A 21,592-nucleotide genomic window follows, 5' to 3' on the forward strand; every position below is an offset into this window, starting at 1 on the left:
CATGTCATAACAACAAAGAAGAAAGAAGGTACACAAAGACACCACACCACAGACCCAAAGCTCTCCATTGTCAGCACAGAGCAACCAACACAACAGATGGTATGATTTAGAACACTCTAGAAACCTCAGAAGTCAACCTGCCCATTTCTACACGCCTGTCTGTCACTCAGCTCTAGTTTCACATCCTCACAGTGTAACTGTCTTGCTGCCTGCCCCTCCCCCTAAGGAAAAAAAAGTGGCGGCGGGGAGTTCCCTGCTTTTGTTTCTGAATTGCAATAATATACTTAACATCACACAGCACTTGGCTCTACGGGCATATGGTTCAGTGGCGCTCATTACACGCGCTGCTGTACTGCCAGCCCGCCCGCCCTCCACAACTCTTTTCATCTTGCAGAGCTAAACAGTAACTCCCTGGGCTCTGTGCTTAAGAACTAATGACTTCTAAAACCAGGCAGCCTTCTACAAGACCAGCACTGAATCTTCTGGAAAACTATATTCCTTTCTCTTTACCCTTTAAAGCTCTGTCTCTACTCAGGAACTTAAAAAAACCTCATTACTCCTCACACCCTCTGAAATCTTCAACCCTGAACACGCACTTGGATTTCAAACCATAACATAACTTCGTCTTCTAACTCCTGACCCTGAGCTGTGGAACCATTCCCAGTGGATACTGTTTCCACCAACCTAGTGCCTGGTGGTTGAGCTCTTGCCTCCCAGACCCCGGACCCAGGAGACATTCAAATGGACTACAGGATTTAGAAGACCTATAAACCCTGGCAACAGATTGCCTCTTCCTCCCACGGCCCCACAAATCCCGGCCACTAACCCTGGAAGTAAGGAAGGTTATGAACACAAAGGACAGAGGTCCTGACCTGGACCTCCTATCCCAGGATGGAGCCGGGCAGGCACCTCAATCAGTCACAACAGAAAGAGATGTGGAAGCTTCACTGGTCACATTTCTAATTACATTCAGTTAAAAACAGCAAGTTTAGAAGGAGGAGATCAAAGGGCCTGTCACGTGGCTCCGCCTTGAGAAATCACCGTAGCCCACCCTTTGAACCTCCGTTGATAATAAGGCTCTTAGTTTCAATACAGACAAAAGCGGAACCATCTTGGTCCGCCCCCACCTGCCTGCGGACCTCTCTGCCAGCTCCTGAGCTAGGGTGGGAAGCTGCTGGAGCAGCTGGGCTGCTTTTAGGGAAGCATCAGTCAGAAGAGCCAAGCAGAGCCATGGCAAGTAAGAGGGCGGCACCTGGCACCAGAGTTCTTGCCCTTGGGACACAGAGGCAGGGAGTGGGAGCAGGGACATCGGATGATGGTGATAACAAAAACCATTAGCTGGCTCAGGAGCCTGTGTGGGCCTTCCAGAGGAGGTATGGGCAGGAGGGACAACATGGGCAGAAGCTGGTCATAAAAGCAGCCCTGTTCACTGGACCAGCTGGGCAGCAGGATACAGAGGTACCCCACTGTCTCTGAATTGGCCAAACCCAGGGAGCTGAGGTTACCCCCAGAAGTTACCCCCACTGGACAGAAAAGGAAAGGGCTTGGAATCCAGCAGGGATTTCTGCTGACTGCCACGGCAATAGGGAACCCTACAGAGACTGAGCAAGGAAGACAGGCAAACCCGAAAGTAAGAACCAAAGGTAAGGGCAGGAGAGGAGGGGAGAAAGCCGCGAATTGGAGCAGCAATGACTCCTGGGTGACCCACACCTCACCCAAGCCGGTCTCCTAGGAAGGTGTGAACATTCTAGCCCATAAAGGTCAGCAGAGCAGGCTAGAATCACCAGAAACCATCAGCGCTCTGACACCTCAAGCTTGGGACACCCACGTCCATGACTCAGTCCATTTCTGACTGAAAAAGGAAACTCTTCCAGCTTCATTCATAAAACTCACATCACACATCTTATCCTCTTAAGTCAAGGGGCTACAAGACCAACTGAGGGCAGAAAGTGCCGAAGTGGCCTCAGAGTTCTGGGCAGCATTCTGTACCTCACTGGATGCTGATACTGATCTGAGGCAGAAAGAAGAGATGAGTCTATAGGCCGTAGGTTTGAAAGGGAGGCTTAAAAAAAAAATTCTTTGTTCAAAGCTTAAGGTCATTCATTAAGTTTAAACCTTAGAAAGCTCAGGGGAGCCAAGCTGGCTAGACCAAGTTGAAAACAATCAATTTAATTTTTACCTCCCAGGGCTTGGGGCTCTGAGTACATATGACATGTGGCATTTCCATCAACAAAGCACAGAGAACATGAAAAGCCTACAGGCCAGTGAGAACACAGCAGGGGCCCTGGAGTGGGATTCAGACTCTAGGGCCCCTCAGCACTGTGCCTCAGTTAGTTACCTCTGTGCAGTCAGAGTCCGAGCCCCTGCCCTGTATCAGGCCGCTGTCCACCAACTGTTCAACAGTCCAGAAAGGGCAAGAGGTCAGGGGCTTTGTAGGGTCACTGTGGCCTAGAGCTAGGATCCCTGTGTAGGCCCAGAGCAGGCCACCCTCCAGTTCAATTAATGAAACGATTTTATCTGAAGTATTTACTTCATCAAGCAGCAGCTTATATTGCTCATGTCATTAATACACACACACACACACACACACACACACGCACACGCACACGCACGCGCGCACACACACGCACACACACGAAGGCAGCCATGTTTCCACGTGGTGAGGTAAGACAAACAGAAAAGGACTCAGTGCCTGGTTTTAGTTTCGTTGCTGGTATCAGGCCAAACTGGGCAGCTCCCTTCAGGGTGAAAGTGTGGAAGCCACTCAGCACTCTGCACGTACCCAGAAAGCATAACACAGAAAGATCAGAGAGGAAAGGGGCCAGCAGGGCCAGAGACAGGCACACACACGCATACACACTGCTGACCGACCCATGAGTCAGAGCGGGCTGCCCTTGGAAGGTCTTTTGATCCATTCTGTAGGCTGTCTGCCCACGACACCTCTTTCAGACCAGAGGGCAGCCCAGCCGCCCACTGGAAAGACCCACGGGGTAGCATAGTGATAAGGCCCTTTCAGCCCTCCTGGGCAGGCACTGCCCATCTCCCTTCTTTTCAGATAGGAGGGGACTCAGGGAGAAGAAGGGAGCACTCCACCTTGGCGCCTGCAAAAGTCGGAGATTACTTTTCGAACTCTTCTGTATGGCTTTGCGTCTCCTGACTCCTGCCTTCTCCATCAGCATGTCCCCCCTGTGCCCTCACCTGCAGAACACAAGCACTCCCCCTACAAAGTCAGCCTGGAACAGGAACTATGCTGCAGTGGTACACAGACCCCACATATTCAGGTCATTTCGTTAAGCCTTCCCATAGCACATGTTATATCTTACAGACGAAGCCAAAGTTGCTTCGTGAATCTAAAGTTGCTTCATCTGTTGCTAGGAATGGGGTCCCAGGAGTTCCCAGACCCAAACAAATCAGGTAATAGATCTCTCCCTCATGGCTGCCCCCCACTTTTCACCTTGTCCCTCGGCTGCTGGTTTCACTTTCCTAGCTGGTGGAATCCTGATGACTCTTCCAAGTCAAGACCAGCAGTTCACGACAGCGGCAAGGGACTGCTCTCTGCAGGCCTCTGCTTTCAGAGAGTACCCCGACATCCAGAGTGCCGCCCATCAATCTCTAAGCTACTGAAAACTCAAGCCATTAGACCCCTGCAGTAGACATACTACCACAGCCTCTAATTACTTCCTTGAAATATCTATACCCCAAACTATCACCAATAAACTCAGAATCTGGAGTGGGGTGTGGCCTATCCACTCCCTCTATAACCCTGGCTCCTCTTATGGTTACCAGAAACATCAGATTGAAATTATCTGGGAAAGGCCAGGGTTCTGAATGCCTTGGCAAAGTCACAGGGGGAAAAAAAAAATCTTGTCTTTCCTAAGCGAACAGTTCAAGAGCAAAAACTGTTATTAGCTTGGCCGTGCACCAGGCAGCCAGCTTTTGGGAGCGACCAAGCTTGCCTGGGCAAGTTCTTGCTAGATTCCAGTTACGACATCAAACATGCTGACCTTGGCATTGACTCCCACCTCAAGGAAATGCAGAGAATCCCCCCATCTCACTTCAAAATTGAGAACTCCATTTCCCGTATCTGGTCACAAGAGAACCGGCACCTCTTTCCACCTCCAACTGGATACCAGCCACCGTTGAACTAAGTATTAACTGTCACTCATTCCCATCATGCTTGAGTCTCAGAAGCCTGAGTGCCCAGCACCACTCACTAAGAGCTGAGCAGTGACCACTGAGGACCAAGAGGCTCAGGGGCTCTTGGTGTTTGAAGGTGTAGCATGTGTGGTTTTAGCTGTAACTTTGTGGGTAGCATGAATTTAGAACTCTTGCCTAGCAATGGAGGATGACCATGGCTTCCATGACAACAACCTCCCCACTCCCGTCTGTACATCCACCACAAACGAGGGACTCACAAACACAATTCCTCCTAAGACGGAGCCACGGTAGAAAAATCACACCTTGAGATAGTGAAAGAATGCATTGGAGATCCTGGACAGGAAAGCAGGCAGAGAAAAGAGAAGCAGGGGTCTCTGGGCTGAGGCAGGGGGTGGACAGAACAGACCAATGCAGGAGCCACCACAGCACTGGGGGGTGGCATTCTCCACACCTGGGAACAGAGGACCAGTGGCACAGGCCAGCACACAGCTCCAGGTATCCCTGGAAAAAATCCTGGCAATTCAAGATCTGGACTTAAGACCAGGGAGGAGCCCACAGGAACAGCCCAGACTTATACATATGCGAATGCACACACATACACACGCACACGCACACGCGCACGCGCACACGCGCGCACACACACACATTTACACTTGCACAAAGTACTCATGTATGTGCATTTAGACAGACACATGCATACTCACTCATATTAACATACATATGTGCTCATGCTCACTCAAGCTGAGCTCCCTCTAACTCGTGATAAGCCTCCAATGCCCCTGGCAGAATCCCAACTCTGCTAATTACATCAGACCCACCTTTCACCCCTCCCACCAGCTGCAATTAGCCCCATATCTTGACTTCCTGCTGCTCTGGGGTGAGGGAAAAAGCCAGCTGCTCCCTCAGTCCAACCCCGGAAATGCTGGTTTCAGAGGTGTCTCAAGAAACCCAGCCCCTGCTTCTTGGGGCTCCAAGCCGACATGAAGCAAGAGCAGCCCTTTCAGGATACTCTGGGAAGTGACACCCCCAGCCTGGCCCACTCCGCTCAGCCCCCAGCTTAGCACCAGGCTGCACTTACACTGATCTACCTAGGGCAAGTCACCTCCCTACTCGGACTCCAGAAGCTTGGCTTTTTGAGAAAGAAGTTTCTCTAGGCAGCCAACAACTAAGGAAAAACACGCTGCTTTGTGGGGCTGAAGTTTCCTCCTTTGTAAGTCTCTTTCTTAACCTGTAAAATGGGCCCAGCAACTTCTTCCTCTTGAGGATATGGCTATAATGAAGAATGAGGCAGCCCTGGTCTCAAGGGAAGGCTAAGCTCCCTCCCTCCTGCTTGGTCTCAGCCTTTTGATCCCACTTTGAGCTTGTTCCCACATTCCTGTCTCTATTCAATATGCCCTGACAACATTTGGGCTGATGAAAAGGTGAGGGAAAAGGAGAGGGGGGAGGGGAGAGAGATTGAAAATCAAATTCCAGGTAGCCTCACATCCGGCCTCCCCAGAGGTTTGGGAATGTGGCAAGTCCCCAGGGCCAGAGCCCCATAACCTCCACCCCTGGTCAACCACAGAGCTCAGAAGATAAACTGCAGGGACCAGCAGGCCAGGAAGAGGGAACACCAGAGCAGAGTCATAGGAGAAGGCGGCTTCCTGTGGCCTTGAATGCAAACACCTCCAGCAGTTAGTCCCCAGCTCCCGCCTTGCCCTCACGCAGAGATGGAACAGATCTCCTGCAGAGTATAGCTTTCTTCAGCTAGAAATCTCAGGGGAGCTGGGTCCACAGCTCACAGCTGAGGAAGCCCATGCGCTAGACCCTAGTGATTCCCCTCTCTGCTGACCTCTGGTTTCTGCTGTACCTTGGGGCTCCCTATCTTCACATTGGGGAGCCCTGCTTGTTCCTCCTGCAGGCTGGTTCTGGGCTTACTGTCACCTGGTTGGTTATCCCTCTACGAAGCTCTGATATGTGACTGTGGAACCACTCACAGCATCCTGTGACTCCCAGCAGGACTGCTCTGTGGACTCGAGACCACCTGTCCAACAAGTCTCAAACCGGAGCTGGCCTGCTCTCCACCCAGGTTCCAAGGCACACACAGCAACAGACCCCAGGTGAGCACCAACCACAGAGACCTGAGTCCCAGCAATCAATCACCTTGTCTTCTGCTCTGGCCTTGGTGTAGGCCACATGATCAACCCCACCTCTGCTCCCTGCCAGTGCCAACCCATCACTCATTCTCCACATGGGTGCCTGAGTTTCATCTCAGTCCTGTTCCTTTCTAAAACAGGGAGGGAAAAAAGCTCCATCCTTTCCCTTTTCAAAGTTCTAGGTGTGTGGGTTAGAGGGGTGCAACTCAGTGGTAGACTGCTTGACGAGCATATGAGGTCCTGGGTTTGATCTCTAGTAAAACAAACAAGCAAAAAACACCTAAGACACCCAAATCCATCAGTATGAAGTTCACATTCACTAGCCTGGCACCCCAAGTGCTTCATCTCAAGGGGCCCCACCCTTACCCCTGCTCCAAATCCCCAGTCTTCAGCCTGCTTCACATCCATCTTTGTGCCTCCCAGGACACCCCTCCACTAGTCTGGCTCCCTCAAGGCATAGGTACGCAGGCAAAGTGCCACCCCCTAAAGAAAGCTATCAGTCAGGGTCCTCATCCTTCCTGGCTTGTGTTCCGAGACACTACCATGTCCTGTGACAAGCTGCAACAATGTTGATCTGATCTCTCTCCCATAGTGTCTAGGTATGAACAACAACAGCCTTTAGACCCAGGAGAAACACACAGCAAAGAACCCATCACACCCACCCCAGCCACACCCACCTCTGGGCCACCAGGGCTTCCTGTCTTGCATTTCATCACTCTGTATACACCCGTGGGGGAGCAGGGGGCAGGAAGAGGAAAGGAGGGGCCCTGTGCAGAGTGCTGTCCTCCACTCATTTCCTTAGATGCTCTTGAACTTTCAGCTAACTGCCAGTATTCACACCAAATCCCACAGGTAAACAAAGAGTTCTACTGACCACAAGTCCTGCTGCCTGGGACCCTATCATCTCTCCCCTCCTCCACCATCCCCAAACTGCCTTCAATGGGTTCCATATTAGAGAGGGAGTCCACCCAGACAGACTGGCAGGGACCAATCTCAGGCACATGGTGTAGCTCAGGGGCAGTGTCTGCCTAGCATGAGTGAGGCATCAGCTTTTGCAAAGTGAGCAAGCAAACAAACATACACCCCAGAACTTTGGGATTGGGGTAGGGGACACAGATATCTTCAGTGTTTAGCAGCAGCACAGAATGCTGCGTCTTTCAAACAGGGTGGTAGCCACAACCGTGAAAAGCACAAAAAGGCAATTCACCAGGAAAAAGGACAAGGTCTATAAATAGGGTACTTGTAGCAATAAGGAGCAAACACCCCTGAAGTATTCATGTCCTTTGACCCAGCAACTCCCAGACAGGAATTTACCCCGAGGAAATGAAAAACAGTTGCTGCAACATTTATGTTCAGGGTGATACTGCTCATAATTCAGAAACAGGGATCTCAGAAGTGTCACTGACAGCACAGCCACATAAAACATCACACGGGCGCTGATCCTCATACAAATGAATGTTTAATGGAATGGCAAGGGGAAACACTCACTCCTCCACAAACAGAAGAAGGGAACAAATAGGTTAGACACAGGCATCGGGAATTACGAACCACACAAACAAAGAAAGCTAAGGGAAGCACCAAAACGTTGACGGTGGGCATCCCCAGGTGGGGAGGAGACAATGGACGAACTAAACTCCTTTTACATTTCCTAACCTGGAGTAAAGAAACATTTTCAGGATCAAAAACCTTATCTGTAATTTCCTCAGCTGTAAGACGAGAGTTGGCCAATCAAGAGGACAAGCCTCCTCCTTAGTATTTCAAGGCGGCCAGCGGGGAAGGTAATTTCTCTGCAAAGCCAATGTAATGTGTTATTCATGAAGCAAGTTCTGTGTGTGCCTGAATTTCTCTGGATTTCTCTACCCCTCAGCCAGCTAAGGAAACACTACTTTAAGATCCTAAGCCACACAACACAGAACTGAGCGAGATTAATATGCTGCTGCCACCAACAATGCTGAATATATATTGACTTCTATTCTTCTGTATTTTGTTTTGTTTTCGAGACAAGAGTTTCTCTGTGTAGCCCTGGCTGTCCTGGAACTCACTTTGTAGACCAGGCTGGCCTTGAATTCACAGAGATCCGCCTGCCTCTGCCTCCCAGTGCTGGGATTAAAGGTGTGTGCCACCACAGCCCAGCCTTTTTGCACTTTTTAAGACCAAGTTTCCTGTAGCCCAGGCTGTCCCTCAACTGTCTATGTAGCTAAGGATGTTCCAATGCTTGCCCCGGCCCTGTGCTCCATCTCCCAAATACTAAGATCACAGGTGTGGACCACCCTGCCTGACACTGATTTTACTTTCGACAATGTTTCATTCCAGCCAGCAAGATCTTGCTGCCAAAGCCTACCCACACCGTGGGAGGAGAGAACTGGCTCTCAGAAGCTGTCCTCTGACCCCCCCACAAACTCTGTGCCACACACGTGCGCACGCGAACACACACACACACACACACACACACACACACACACACACACACACACACTAACTTCAGAAAAAAATGTTTCATTCTTCAAACTTCACTTTCTCAAGACACTTCTCATTCACAGCAGCTGCCATATGCTTATCTAACATAACCACCGAAGAGCTGGCTGGGGCAGAGTTGGAGCAGCATCTACCGCTTGGCATCTACCGATTACAGAGGTTAAAGGTCACACAAGGCAGGACTGAAAATGTATCTCAGGCAGGGCAACTGCCTGGAATGGTCAAGGCCCTGCACTCAAGAAACCAGAGCTACAGTCAGCACAGCCACTGGGAATATTTGTTGCTCTTGCAGAGGAACCACGGCTGACTTCCAGGGCCCAAACGGCCACTCACAAAGTCCCTGCAACTCCCCTCTCAGGGATCCAATGCTCTCTTTTGGCCTCCACAGCACCAGGCATGCATGTGATGCACTGTCACACACGCAGGCAAAACACCCATACATGCAAATAATAATTTTAAAAGGTATCTTCCCAACAGCACCCCTTCCCCCACCTGCCGGGGTGACCCCTCTCCCTCCTGGCCACCTCAGACAAAGGAAGGAGCAACAGTTGTTCTTGGTTGGATGGCTTTGTCAGCCAGTCTCGCTGTGAGGTCTATGCTGTCCTCAAACTCTCTGTACAGCCCAGGCTGTCCTCAAGCTCTCCATCCCCCTGCTTCTGCCTCCCCAGGGCTGCAATCTCATCACTGAGCCCAGCTGGGAATGGCATGTGGGTCATTCCATCCCACTCTCTGGGCTACTTTCCAACAGGGAAGCTGGGCAGTGGTTCCTTGGGAAAATGCCCATTGAATACCCCCTTCACATCAATAAGCTACAGCACTACATCAGAAGGAAAAGGGCAGGATGTGCAGTTATACTTATGGCATGCCTACGACGGCCCAAAACAAAACCCATTCACCCAACGACATGGAGGAAACACTAAACGCGGTCGGTGATTGTCTCTGGTAGAGGGCTGACGTGCTGGCTGCCTTCAAGGTACTTGTTTTTCAAGCTCTTTATACAGACCAAGTATTCTTCTAACGTGAGAACCAAATTTCTGTTCCCCATAAGTCAGAAGGAAAGAACACACAAAACACTGCGCCCAGGTAACACGCCAGCCACGAATGCACACGTCTCACCAGCTCTTTCCAGGCTGGCAGGACAAGGGGACGGTGACCCTTTGTCGCTCCCAGCAAGTGCTTATGAATATTTTGCTTAGCTGGAGCTGGACAGTCACCCAATGCCATTCCCAACTCTCAAAGAACTAAGAGGTAACAGGCACACAGGGCCCTCTTCCCCACCTCCAAGTCCTTCTGGTTGCCCAGCTCTTCCTTTGGGTGACAGTTTCTGGAACTCCAAGCAGCAACCACCTCTCAGTCATATACAGTCTTGAGACCTTTCACCCAGCCCAGCCCTGGTCCCTCCCAGCCACTAACCACTGGCAGCAGGGAGCCCACTGGGCAGGAATCTGCTGCTGCACCTTTGCCTTCAGACCATCCTGAATCCTGACTCTGTCTCCCTCACACTCCTTCTGCTCCGCTGTGACTCACATCAACTTTGAGATGCAGGGTCACCTTCCCAGTAAATATGCTCCCAATAGTAAGGGACAGAACTCTTCAGAGCCTCCAAGACCGGCTCTACCCAGACTCTGTTTCCTCCTCACCACCTTCCTGGGACTCTACGAACTTGAAAACTCAGTCACTCAGAGAATTCCACTCGGGTGGCATCTCCTCCAAGTCTCCCTACCTCACGTCACAGAATGGGTAGGGGCCTTGTCTCTGGAATGCTTGGTACCACCTGTTTCCTCTGGCACTGCTTGTTACAAATGGCACCTGCAGACACTGACTGTCCTGTCAGCCAGTGCAGCCCCCAGGCCTCTCAACACAGATGCCAAGTTCACAGAGAGCATCATTGCCTCTAACCAGCTAGCATAAAGACGCACGAGCAGAAATGCCCCTGCTTACAGCACACTCAGCCACAAGTGGAGCTCCCATTAGCCCAGAGAACCCATCTTGACCCCTGCTGGGTTCTCAGGCATCTCCCTCAGCCGCTGGCCCCTTCCTTAGACACCTGCAACTGAAGGGATGGGACCAGTTGGGAGCCTCTGGAAGCTATGCTCAGATCTCAGAGTCAAAAATGATGCTCTGAATAGTCATGCGTGTGTGTACCTAGGGGCCAAAGTCAACCTCAAGTCAATCCACTTTGTTGAGACAGGGTCTGAGTCTGGGATCTCAGGCTCACCAATGAGGCTAGGCTGGGTGGCCAGTGAGTCCTAGGGATCCTCCCATCTCTGCTGCCCCAGTACTGGGATTACAAGTGCCCACCACCACGTTTGGATTTTTTTAAACATGGAGTATAGGGATCAAACTCAGGTCTGCATGCTTACTCATGAAATATTTTACTGAATGAGCCATCTCTCCACCCCATTCTTTTTGTTTTGCATGTGACAGGGATGTGGTATGCTTGCATGTGTGTGCGTGTTCACAGGTGTGGGGGTGCACATGTGCCACTGCCACATTTTTACAGTCTGTGTACACGGTACAGCTCACCTCCCCGATGGGAGGACAGACACAATCATGACAGAATACCCAAGACACTGCCCACTTCTTCCCTCTCTCAACCCATTTCAAATCCACAACGAAGAGAAGCCAAGGATCCTGCAACACCCACCATCCCAGGGCAAGCCCAAGCCACGGCACCTCTGCCATTTGTCTCTCAGCTGGCTCGGATCAGCAGTCGAGGCGGAGGGGAGCCTCGGCTAACACGGGGTCCTCAGGTAGACAGAGACCTCACCCCATCTGCAAAGACCCCTGATTCCCAGCACCAGGACTCAGTACAGACCAGGAAGCTGAAGGGGCAGAGTCTGGTCACAGGTCTGGTGAAACCCTGGCACAAACAATGGTTCTCGAACCACGACATTGAGAGTGACTGGTTTTGCCTGGAGAGTCACGAGATATCATACGTCAGAAGGCGGTTTCACTGCTAAGCAGAGACTCAACAGCCAGGGGTCCGAGGCCCCCAGCTCAGCTCATTTCCCACCAGTGCTGGCCATGCAGAAGAGCTCACGAACACGCTCAGAGTATCAGCCACCCTGACCCAGCCAGCACATCTGATCAAGCACAGCAAGCAGTGTAAAGTGGAACCGTCCCTCCATAAGCCCAGGTTCCTGCTGGCCTAGAGGCACAAGAGTTCCGTTTCTGGCCCCTAGGGCCCTCTGTGGTTCCTCTTCTCCCTCAGCTCAAGTGGCTCCTGCACAAGAGCCACTGAGCCAGAGGCATGAACCATGTGCCCCTTCCAGAGAGTCTCCAAGTGACATACCGGAACAGGCTGTAAACCTAGGCCCTCCAGGACCTCAGAACATTCAGAATGAACCAATCTGAAATGCAAGAACACCCCCCATCCTGCCCCGAACTGACACCCCACAGCAGGGCTAATGCAGAAGCACCAAGGGTCAACAGCCAGCAACCACTTACTCTGGCTTCTTTTGGGAATCCATTCGAGGGGCCCCACTGCAAACACATAGGAACTCACTGAAGGGGCCTCTGTACACCTACTTGAGAGGCCTTTCTGCACACATGTGGGAACTTGAGGGGCCCCACTGCAGACTTGTAGGAACCCCTGGGCCAGCAGAGCAGCCTCACCTGGTAGTAGGTCTTGATGTTTCTCACCAGGATACTCAGGTTCTGGATGCGCAGGTTCACGTCATTGTTGACATGCTTGTTGATACGCTGATTGTTTGGCCTGGGGTCTCTAGAGTAAGAAACAGTAAAAGTCACACCGGGCAGCAGTGGCACACACCTTTAATCCCAGCACTCGGGAGGCAAAGCCAGGTGGATCTCTGCGAGTTCGAGGCCAACCTGGTCTACAGAGCGAGATCCAGGACAGGCACCAAAACTACACAGAAAAACCGTGTCTGGAAAAACCAACCAACCAACCAACCAACCAACCAACCAACCAACCAACCAAAAAGTCACACCTCCAGGCATTCACTATACCCCCTTCCCCAGCAGAGAACCAATATTCTCTATCATGAGCCTAGTTATTCCTGTGGTAGCCATGAGGCTGTGACACCATAGTTCAAGTTAAATCCTAAGTCTGCTCACAGCTGTGCCAGAACCCTATATGACCCATCATCTCTGCTGCCTCACCCAAGCCCCTGCCAAACATAGCCCTTCTCAATACTGTTCCTGTTTCCACTGTTGGAAGCACCACAAGGGCCGTCCAAGTGTCAACACGGTAAAAACCAACAAACAGATAAATAAAAACCGATAACCTATTCAAAACTGTACTTTAGCATTAAAAAGCCAAGCAGAGAATACGTGAAATATCAAGAAAAACAGGGGCTGGAGAGAAGGCTCCGTGGTTAAGAGCACTGGCTGCTCTTCCGAAGGTCCTATGTTCCATCCCCAGCACCCACAGGGTGGCTCACAACTGTCTATAACTGAATTCCCATGGGATACTCTTTTCTAGCGTGCAAACACACATGAAGATAAAACACCCATATACATAAAATAGATCTTTTAAAAAAAGGAAAGAAAAACAGAAAACAAGGGTGGGGGGGGCTGGGCTGGCAATGTTTTGTGACCTTAAGAATCATGATCCACTCAGCACAGGTCTGTCTCCCTGTCATTTGGACTTAGGTTGGTCCTGCTCATGATTTGCACTCCAGGGATACAATGATGTCGTCACAACCTGACGTTCAGGTCTAGGATATGACTGGGGTACCATCACACCCCACAAGAAAAGCTGAAGTGTGGGAAACCCCCACGTGTTACTCATTTTCCAACCTCAGGCGAAACTCGGTCTGGCTGTGAAGGAACTGGACGTCAGCTCAAGTGATTTACAACTTGGCTCATCTACATGCAGGACAGTCCCCCAAATCCTCAGTGTGGGAAATGTCTGTCAAGAAGAGCGAAGTGGAAAGGGGAGCCTGCTTTTCATAGCAAAGACCTCCCTTCCATCCGCTGTCCCAAGGCACAACCAAGGACAAAGGGCAGGGAACTCAAAGGCCAGTCTTCCCAGTTTCATCTGTCAGCCAAGCCCTGTGATAAAGACGCAGAGCCTCCTCGGGGCTGGTGGGGAGCTACAGAAACAATTCTCAGGGCTATCTGGTTCATTCAGGCCACATTACCAGAAGATGGAGAAAGAGAAGGAAAACCTTGAATCATTTCAAATGTCATTGGAAGCACAAGGCTTTTTTGTAAGGCAAGCTGTTTAACGGTCAACCTTTGAGTAAATATTTGACATATCCTCTGTCTCCACCATGCCCTACGCATACGAACCTTTCCAGATGCACTCAACAGCCCCTGCCTCATATAGGCCTTTCAAAGCCACTTAAACAGCCATGTGGGTCCCCTAAGGGGAACCAGGCAAACTGTTTTCAGCTGTCAGGTGACAACATTCCTCAATATCCCCACACCGTGATGGAGTCTGGTGAAACCATTTACCCCGTTAGGCTTCTTCTAGGGCCCTTCATTACCAAGGAAATAAAGGCCTAGGGCCCCACTGTATTTCAACTGTAAAGGCATTTTAGTTCCTAATGTGACAAAGTAAGGGGCTATCTTAAGGACTGAGCAGCGGTTTCACAGGACCAAACACATGAACCTGTGAGGAGCTGCAGGCCTTCCTAATTTCTTGTTGGATGGGAATTAGGGAATGAATCTGAGGCTGCACACATGCTTGGCAAACACTCACCACCAATCCCTAACCTCCCCCCCCCTTTTTTTTTTCTTTTAACTTCTGAGACAGATTCTCATTATGCGGCTCAGGCTGGCCTTCAACCTACAATCCTCCTGCCTCAACCTTTGAAATAACTGGGACTGTGGGTGTTAGGATGTGCAACAGTTTCATTGTTTCAATCCTGAATTTCTTTTCTTTTATGTAGCCCAGGCTGCCTTAAACTTCTGATCCTCCTGCCTCTATTTCCTACCAAGATTCTAAGAGTGTACCACCACACCTACTATGTGCAATGCCAGGGACTGAACCCCGGGGCATGAGAATACTAGGCAACCCTTTACCAAATGGAGCTATATCTACAGCCTCTTGAGGGGCCACCTCAGGAGTACCAGGTACCCAAAGCGTCAGTATGTACCACTGAGAGCCACTCACTTGCAAAGGCTCTGCACACACCCGGGACCTGGGATGCACAGCCATGTCTGCTTTTGTTCTCCCCAGGCATGGAAAGAAGCAGCTAATTGATGGAACACTAGAAAAGAACCCTGACATTAGTTATATGAATAATTAGACTAATTATCACGATCATTAGCAGTCCCTCAGTTAACCAAGTCTCTCAGGGTAAAGAGCACTTATTAGGAAATAAACCAAAAGTTTCGGCATTGCTTAAGGAAGGCAAATCTGCTTTCTACCCACTCAGTGCCCCACACTGGCTGCTAGAAATGGGGGTCAGACGCCCAGGGGGTGACAAGAATCTGAATAAGCAATAGGCTGTGGTGAATTTGCCACCATCCTATCAAGGGCAAAAGAAGTCAACAGGCAGAGCCACTAGTCCACTGAGGCTCCTTCACAAGCACAGATGCACACCACCATGTGTAGACAGACAAACAGACACACACACTCACTCCCAGCCCTGCTTCGCTCATACCACACTAATGACATCCGGACATTAATATGCATCATCTTGCTTAACCTTCCCCACATCTACAAAATTCTACCCCCTTATCACAGATGAAGAAATCGAGGCTCAGGGCATGGAGCAATTTGCCCAGTGTAGCAGAACTAGTGAGTGGTGGAAGCTAGCTAGCACTGCCTGAAGCTAGCAAGACTTCGAAAGTTTCCTATCAGTCCTCACAGACACAGTTTGTGCTGCAGACCACTCAGGGGACTCTCCCACTCAGGAATCCTAGCCCTGGGCCTCCCCTGAAAGCTGAGCCTGTAGGGCTTTCCTGCTTCCAGGTGGGCCTGATGTCAGGGAGGCCAGGGCCAAGAGACTACTCTAGCCTTCTAGGGTTGCCATAGACAATGGCCAGGTGCAGTCACATGACCACAGCCAGCCTCCAGATGGCACTGAAGTATTAGGTAACAGCCTCTTATCTCAGCCCACCCCAAACCAGTCAGCCACACTGCTCTGCCATTTCCAAAGGCCACCGCCTCCCAACTGGGGAGAATTTATCAAAAATAGCACAGCAGTGGTCTCCAAGCACCCAGCACAGGAGGTAACACCTACCCACTGACCACTACCCGATCACTGACACTCCTCTACTGGGCAGAAGTGGGAGGCTAAGGCCCAGCTGAAGTCAGTCAAGCGTTAGGATGGACCTTAGACTCAGCCAGGAAAAGACCAAGGCTGAGAATCGTGTGGTTTTTAAGAGACTGAACACAGGGAAAGATTTGCAGAGGGGCTGGTGAGATGGCTCAGCAAGTCAAGGCACTTGCTGCTAGGTCTGAGTTCAATCGAGGAACCACATCGCTGAAGGAGAACCAACTCCACAAGCTGTCCTCTGACTCCATGTGTGAGTGTGCGCAAGCACACTGTATGTGACTGACCTCCAACACCCATTCCCAGTACCGAGCTAGGTACCAGCACATCATCTCATCTAATCCCCAGGACCCACTCCTTAGGGCAGAACTTTACTTCCCGGTTTTCAGATGAGGAAACTGAGGCACCAAGCAAGAATCCCAATGTCACACTGCTAGTAGGAAGATGACCGTGGGCTCAAGCCATGTCTGACTACGTAGGATGCCCAATACTCGTTCAGGGTTCTTTGTTTTTGTTTGTTTTTCTATTTAATTTTATTTTATGTGCCCATTTGTCTGTGTGAGGGTGTTGGATCCCTTGGACCTGGAGTTATAGACAGTTGTGGGTGCTGGGAATCGAACCCAGGTCCTCTGAAAGAGCAGCCAGTGCTCTTAACCATCCAGCCATCTCTCCAGCCCTGTTTGTTTTCTGAGATAGGGTTTCATATAGCCCAGGCTGGCCTTGAACTTTCTATGTAGCTGAGACTGGCCTCGATCTCCTGACCAAGTGTTAGGATTACAGCTGTGAGCCACCACATCTGGCAGAAGAACTCACCCAAGGTTCTTTTAGTTACTGCTGTATGATATTTTGTGTTCTGACAAATAAAGCTTGCCTGGAGATCAGAGTGCAGAGCTAGCTATTTAGTTAACCATAGAGACCAGGCAGTGGTGGCACACACCTTTAATCCCAGCACTTGTGAGGAAGAGGGAAAATCAGAAGTTCAAGGCCACCCTGTGCTACATGAGATTGTTCTCTCAAAAGAGAAACAGAGCCAGGTGGTGGCAAGTGCACCTTTAATCCCAGCACTAGGGAGGTGAAGACAGGGATATAAGGCGGGTAGAGACAGGATCGCCCCCCCTTTTGGTCTGCGGATTCGTAGAGGTAAGAACTCTCCAGTGGCTGCTGCTCTGCTTCTCTGATCTTTCAGCTTTCAACCTCGATATCTGACTCCAGGTTTTATTAAGACTAATTAGATTCATGCCTCGTTACCCACATTTTAAGGTGGCAGGTATGGAGCCCAGGACCCTAGACACTCCAGGTAAATACTAGAAAACTGCAGACGCCCCTATTTGTGTTTTCAGAGGTTACTTTTACAAGGAGTAAAATGTGCACATCTTAAGTCTCCAGCCTGGAGTTTGGGAAAATACATTCCAGGGAGCCATTCCACAGGCCCCTTGGCAGTCAAGCCCCACACACCAGAGGCAAACACATTCTGACGCCTGTTACCTGGCACCAAGTTATGATTCCCTAGAAGCAGAAAATTATGATTGGCAGCTCCTGTGCCCACCCACTCCTGCCTGTCCTTCCTGGTACAGGAAGTCACTCATTGTCTCTGTGGCTGTCCCAGGACTGCTACATACCTACCAGGTCCTTCTTCCAGAATGACCACACTAGCATATCACAGAGGGAAAGTAACACCGAAAACGGCCAGGGAGGGGAGCAGCCCACCCTTGGACAGAATTTAGCCAGGGCCAAATGCAAACAAGTGATGAATTGGCATTTCTCAGAAAGGTCCAACAGGCTTCCCGATTTACAAGCCAGTGGTAAAGGCTTCAGGAATTCCAAAGGTCAGAGAAGAAAGAGTACTGGCCCCTGGGCTTTTGTTCTCCCCTGTGCCTGGGTGTAGCTAAGGGAGAGCCTGGAGGACACTGCTGTGTTTCTTAATTAAACAGCCTCAAGCTTCACAGGGATAGACTGAAGTTCTGATGGTCCTTATACCAAGGATACCCAGCTATTCTTGGGGTCTGACAGAATGGGGAAGAGAGTGGCCAGAGCCCAAGCCAGCCTCGAGGCAACCCCAGAAAAACCCATTTTCATCAGAGTCCTTAGAAGCGCCGCCAAAGCCACCAGCAAATGTTTCTCTTTAGAATCTGGTTAAATGCTGAAGACTCGAGACTGGAAGAAATTTTTGAAAAAAGGATGACAGCGTTTCCACCACTGTGACATCAAATGTCCCACGAAACAAGTGGAGCCATCTAATTGGGAAGCCACCCCCAATCTGCCCCCAGCTACAAATAGAAGCTGTTTTTTAATTAGCTAATGGATTACTGAGTGTGGCACCTCCATCAGTCCTAGGTGAGGGGGTAAATGTAAAGGCAGGTCCACAGAGCACACTGAGGTATTTTTATTTTGCTCCAAGTGCCTGTGATTCATACTGACACTTCCAATACCATCCCTGAAGCTTCTAAGTTAAACACAGAATGCAGGGACAGGAGCCAACACCTACATGGTGGTAAGACGTCAGACACAGGCTGTGCAGAACTCGGCAACGGATGTGGTCAGAGGCAAATAGTATATATCTACAGAGACCCCATTTAAGGCCAAACGGTCCAGGCACAGTATGGCTGCCTGTGTGCCTTCTAAAGGAGACTTCTGAACTCAATTCACACAAATGACTGCCTCTGTCCCAGCAACTGGCAAGAGACGGGAAGAAGACTCAGAAACTCAGTTACCAAGCCACAGTGAAACTTTACAGCCACACTGAGATGCTCCACACCCTCCGGACATTTCCTGTAATCAGACCCTCATTACAGTTCTGTGTGCCCCCCCCCCCAAAAGAGGCTTTTAATGTCAATGCTCAGACCACCATCAAGTCCTTGAGTTTGCAGATGAATCAGTTCCAAATTTCCTTAATTGAATAAGCTGCCAGGGAGAGTCCAACGGCCCACCTGCAAGCACCCCTCCCTGGCCACTTGGCATTCACACTACAAACTCAGGCTTCCAAAAACATCCTCTCTGAAGAGACAACTTACATTTGCAACATGATTTGGTTCAAAAAGATGCCGTCCACTAAATCCATGTACAGAGTCAAGTTGTCCTGGTGGCCGCTTCCAAACGGGCCAAAAGTTTTCACCTGCGGGGAAGCAAAGGCACGTCAGTCTGACGCTGGGGGACAGGCGGGCCACGGAGGTCACCCACCACCGCGGCACCCTTGGCAGGCAGCAAGCCCACCCTTCCCGAGCGCCGTCCCCTTCCCGCGCCAGACAACAGACGCCGGACAGGAGGAAAACTTCTGGCTACTTTTCTCGTGTCCCAGAGCGCGAGGAAAGAAAACAAACAAACACACAAAAAAAGCAAATAAAAGGGACTTTTCAACAAATTTCTCACGTCTCAGATTCACTGGAAAGCAGCGCGCCCAGCCCGCGGGTCCGCGTTCCCACTCGGCGTCCCCAGCGCGGGGCTCTGGACTTCAGGAGCGCCCCCCCCCCCGCCCCGCGCTCCCCCCCCCCCCCCCGATACCCCGAGCGGGAACAGGTGCGCGCTCCCGAATGCGAAGCCCGCGGGACGGCCACCCGACTCGGAGCCTCCCGGTCCCCAGCGCCGCACGGGGTGGAGGAGGAAGGCCAGGACGCGCTCACCCAGGTCACCAGCGGGCTCTGCAGGAACAGCTCCACGAGCTGCGACACCGTCACGTCCATGCTGAGCCGCGGCCGCGCCGCACAAAGCGGCTCTGGCAGCCGGCGGCGGGCGCGGGAGACAAAGGCGGGGCGCGAGCCCACGGTGCGCGGCTGCGGCCCCGCCCGCCCGGGGAGAGCGCGAGGGTGGAGGCGAGGAGGGGAGGGAGGGGCGACGCGGTCCCTCCCTGGCCGCCCGGCGCCCTGCGCAGCCTAGCGGAGCGGAGCGGAGCGGAGCCCAACGGGGCGGGGGAGCGCGTGGGGAGTGGGGAGGGGAGCGGGGCGGGGCCACAGCACGTGGCGGCCCGAGTGCGCGGGCAGGTGCAGCCTGCGCGCGCAGACCTGGGCGCGGTGCTGGCCCGGGTGGGAGAGAGGGGCCCGGTATTATCCTCAGGCTGCAGGATCGCGCACCGGTGCATCTGCTCTGCCGTCTCCCGGGTTCCTCCCTTCCAGAAGTTCCTTCAGGATGCAGGCGGTGTGGCCGCTTCACCCGTGTGCGCCCCTGCTGTGGCTCTACCCTCGCTCCACCATTGCACCCAGGGGTGGAGGGCCTGTCCCGGCCGCAGGGCGCCGCAGCAGCTTTGAGGCAGGGCCCCCAAGCTCGATGGACGCCGTGCCCCCTGCTGGCAGGGCTGTGTGCTTGGAGGCTTCGCAGTCCCACTCCCCCGCCACTTCCTGGAAATAACTTCGCTCCGCGAGCTGGGCCGTTGTTCGATGAACACTGTATGACTGACTGACGTACTGAATCCTCCCTGAGTTGTGGGAGTGTTAACCCGAAGCCCCCGGTGAATACACACCAGGTACTCAATGGCTGCCCTTTGGCTAGCAATTTTGCAGCGTGGCTTTGTCACATATTAGGGCTGCGACATCTGCTGATGACATGCAGTATTACAGTTCCACCTGGCTGGAAAGCATGTTAATAGACTAGCCGCTAGCCGCTAGTAAACGGTAAGGATCCCAGAATTGTAGAAGTCAGGGTCACAACAACAACAACAACAACCAAAAAAGGGGGGGGGCAGGGAAGGGGATGTCAAGGATTAGGAGTACTTGCTGCTCTTCCAGAGGACCCAGGTTTGATTTCCAGCACCCACAAGGTGGTTCACGTAAGTCCAGTTCCAGGGGATCTGATGCCTTCTGGCCTCTGTGGGCACCAGGCACACATGGTGCACAGACATTCATGAAGACAGAACACTAAAACTCATAAAAAGTAAAATAAATAAATTTATCCCCCCCCCCGCAAAAAAAAGGTGGGGTGGGACTTATGGGACGAGCCTGTAATCTCAGTCAGTCCTGAGGAGATGGAGGCAAAAGGATCAGGAGTTCACGTTATCCTTGGCTACATAACGACTTCAGGGCTAGCCTGGGCTCAGTGACGTCCTGTCCCAAACAAAAAAACAATGGCAGTCCTGGTTTCTGTAATCACAGAACTTGGTGGGGCTGATCCAGGAGGGTCTTGAGTTCCAGGCTAGCCTGGGCTGCATAATGAGCTTGAGGACTTCAGGGGTGGGGGTCAGCACAGACTACCCTGTTTGGAAAATAAGGGCTATTTTTTGAGTGTTTTTTTTTTCTGTACCCACCCAATTTTTTAAAAAATGAGAAATCCTTCCAGCTCTTCATAAACAAGTATATTATTTCAAACCAAGAAATACATTGCACAAATGCTGTTACTATTTGTGAGATGTTTCATTCTAGTGTGGGAATAATTTCTCCCCTGGGGAGGTTGACAGTCCTTACACAGCCACCCTGGGGAATTTTCACTTTGGGTCAGTTACATACATACATAACAATGTCTTTTTGTTTTGTTTGTTTTGTTTTTCGAGACAGGGTTTCTCTGTGTAGCTTTGCGCCTTTCCTGGGACTCACTTGGCAGCCCAGGCTGGCCTCGAACTCACAGAGATCCGCCTGGCTCTGCCTCCCGAGTGCTGGGATTAAAGGCGTGCGCCACCACCGCCCGGCCATACATAACAATGTCAATGAA

The 21,592-nt window shown here is 51.4% G+C and overlaps 1 protein-coding gene across 2 annotated transcripts in view; it reads right to left on the minus strand.

Moving 5' to 3' along the window:
- Ccdc88c (coiled-coil domain containing 88C) overlaps nt 1–19,755 on the minus strand; it is a 126,282-nt gene extending 106,527 nt beyond the window's left edge. Inside the window, exons 1-3 of one of the 2 annotated variants that reach the window (XR_008218356.1) lie at nt 19,579–19,755; nt 18,973–19,073; nt 12,387–12,495 (exon numbers count right to left, since the gene is read on the minus strand). Coding sequence is in view for 1 of the 2 variants with exons in the window: in XM_052738790.1 (XP_052594750.1) it covers nt 12,387–12,495; nt 18,973–19,073; nt 19,579–19,638 (270 nt within the window). In the remaining variant the exon portion in view is untranslated. The remainder of the gene's footprint in view (nt 1–12,386; nt 12,496–18,972; nt 19,074–19,578) is intronic. The other variant, XM_052738790.1, reaches the window with a different exon arrangement.
- Nucleotides 19,756–21,592: the final 1,837 nt, after the last annotated feature.

The sequence above is a fragment of the Peromyscus californicus genome, unplaced genomic scaffold (genome assembly GCF_007827085.1).
Source record: "Peromyscus californicus insignis strain IS unplaced genomic scaffold, ASM782708v3 Scaffold_15__1_contigs__length_86483966, whole genome shotgun sequence".
In the NCBI taxonomy this organism is placed as follows: domain Eukaryota; kingdom Metazoa; phylum Chordata; class Mammalia; order Rodentia; family Cricetidae; genus Peromyscus; species Peromyscus californicus.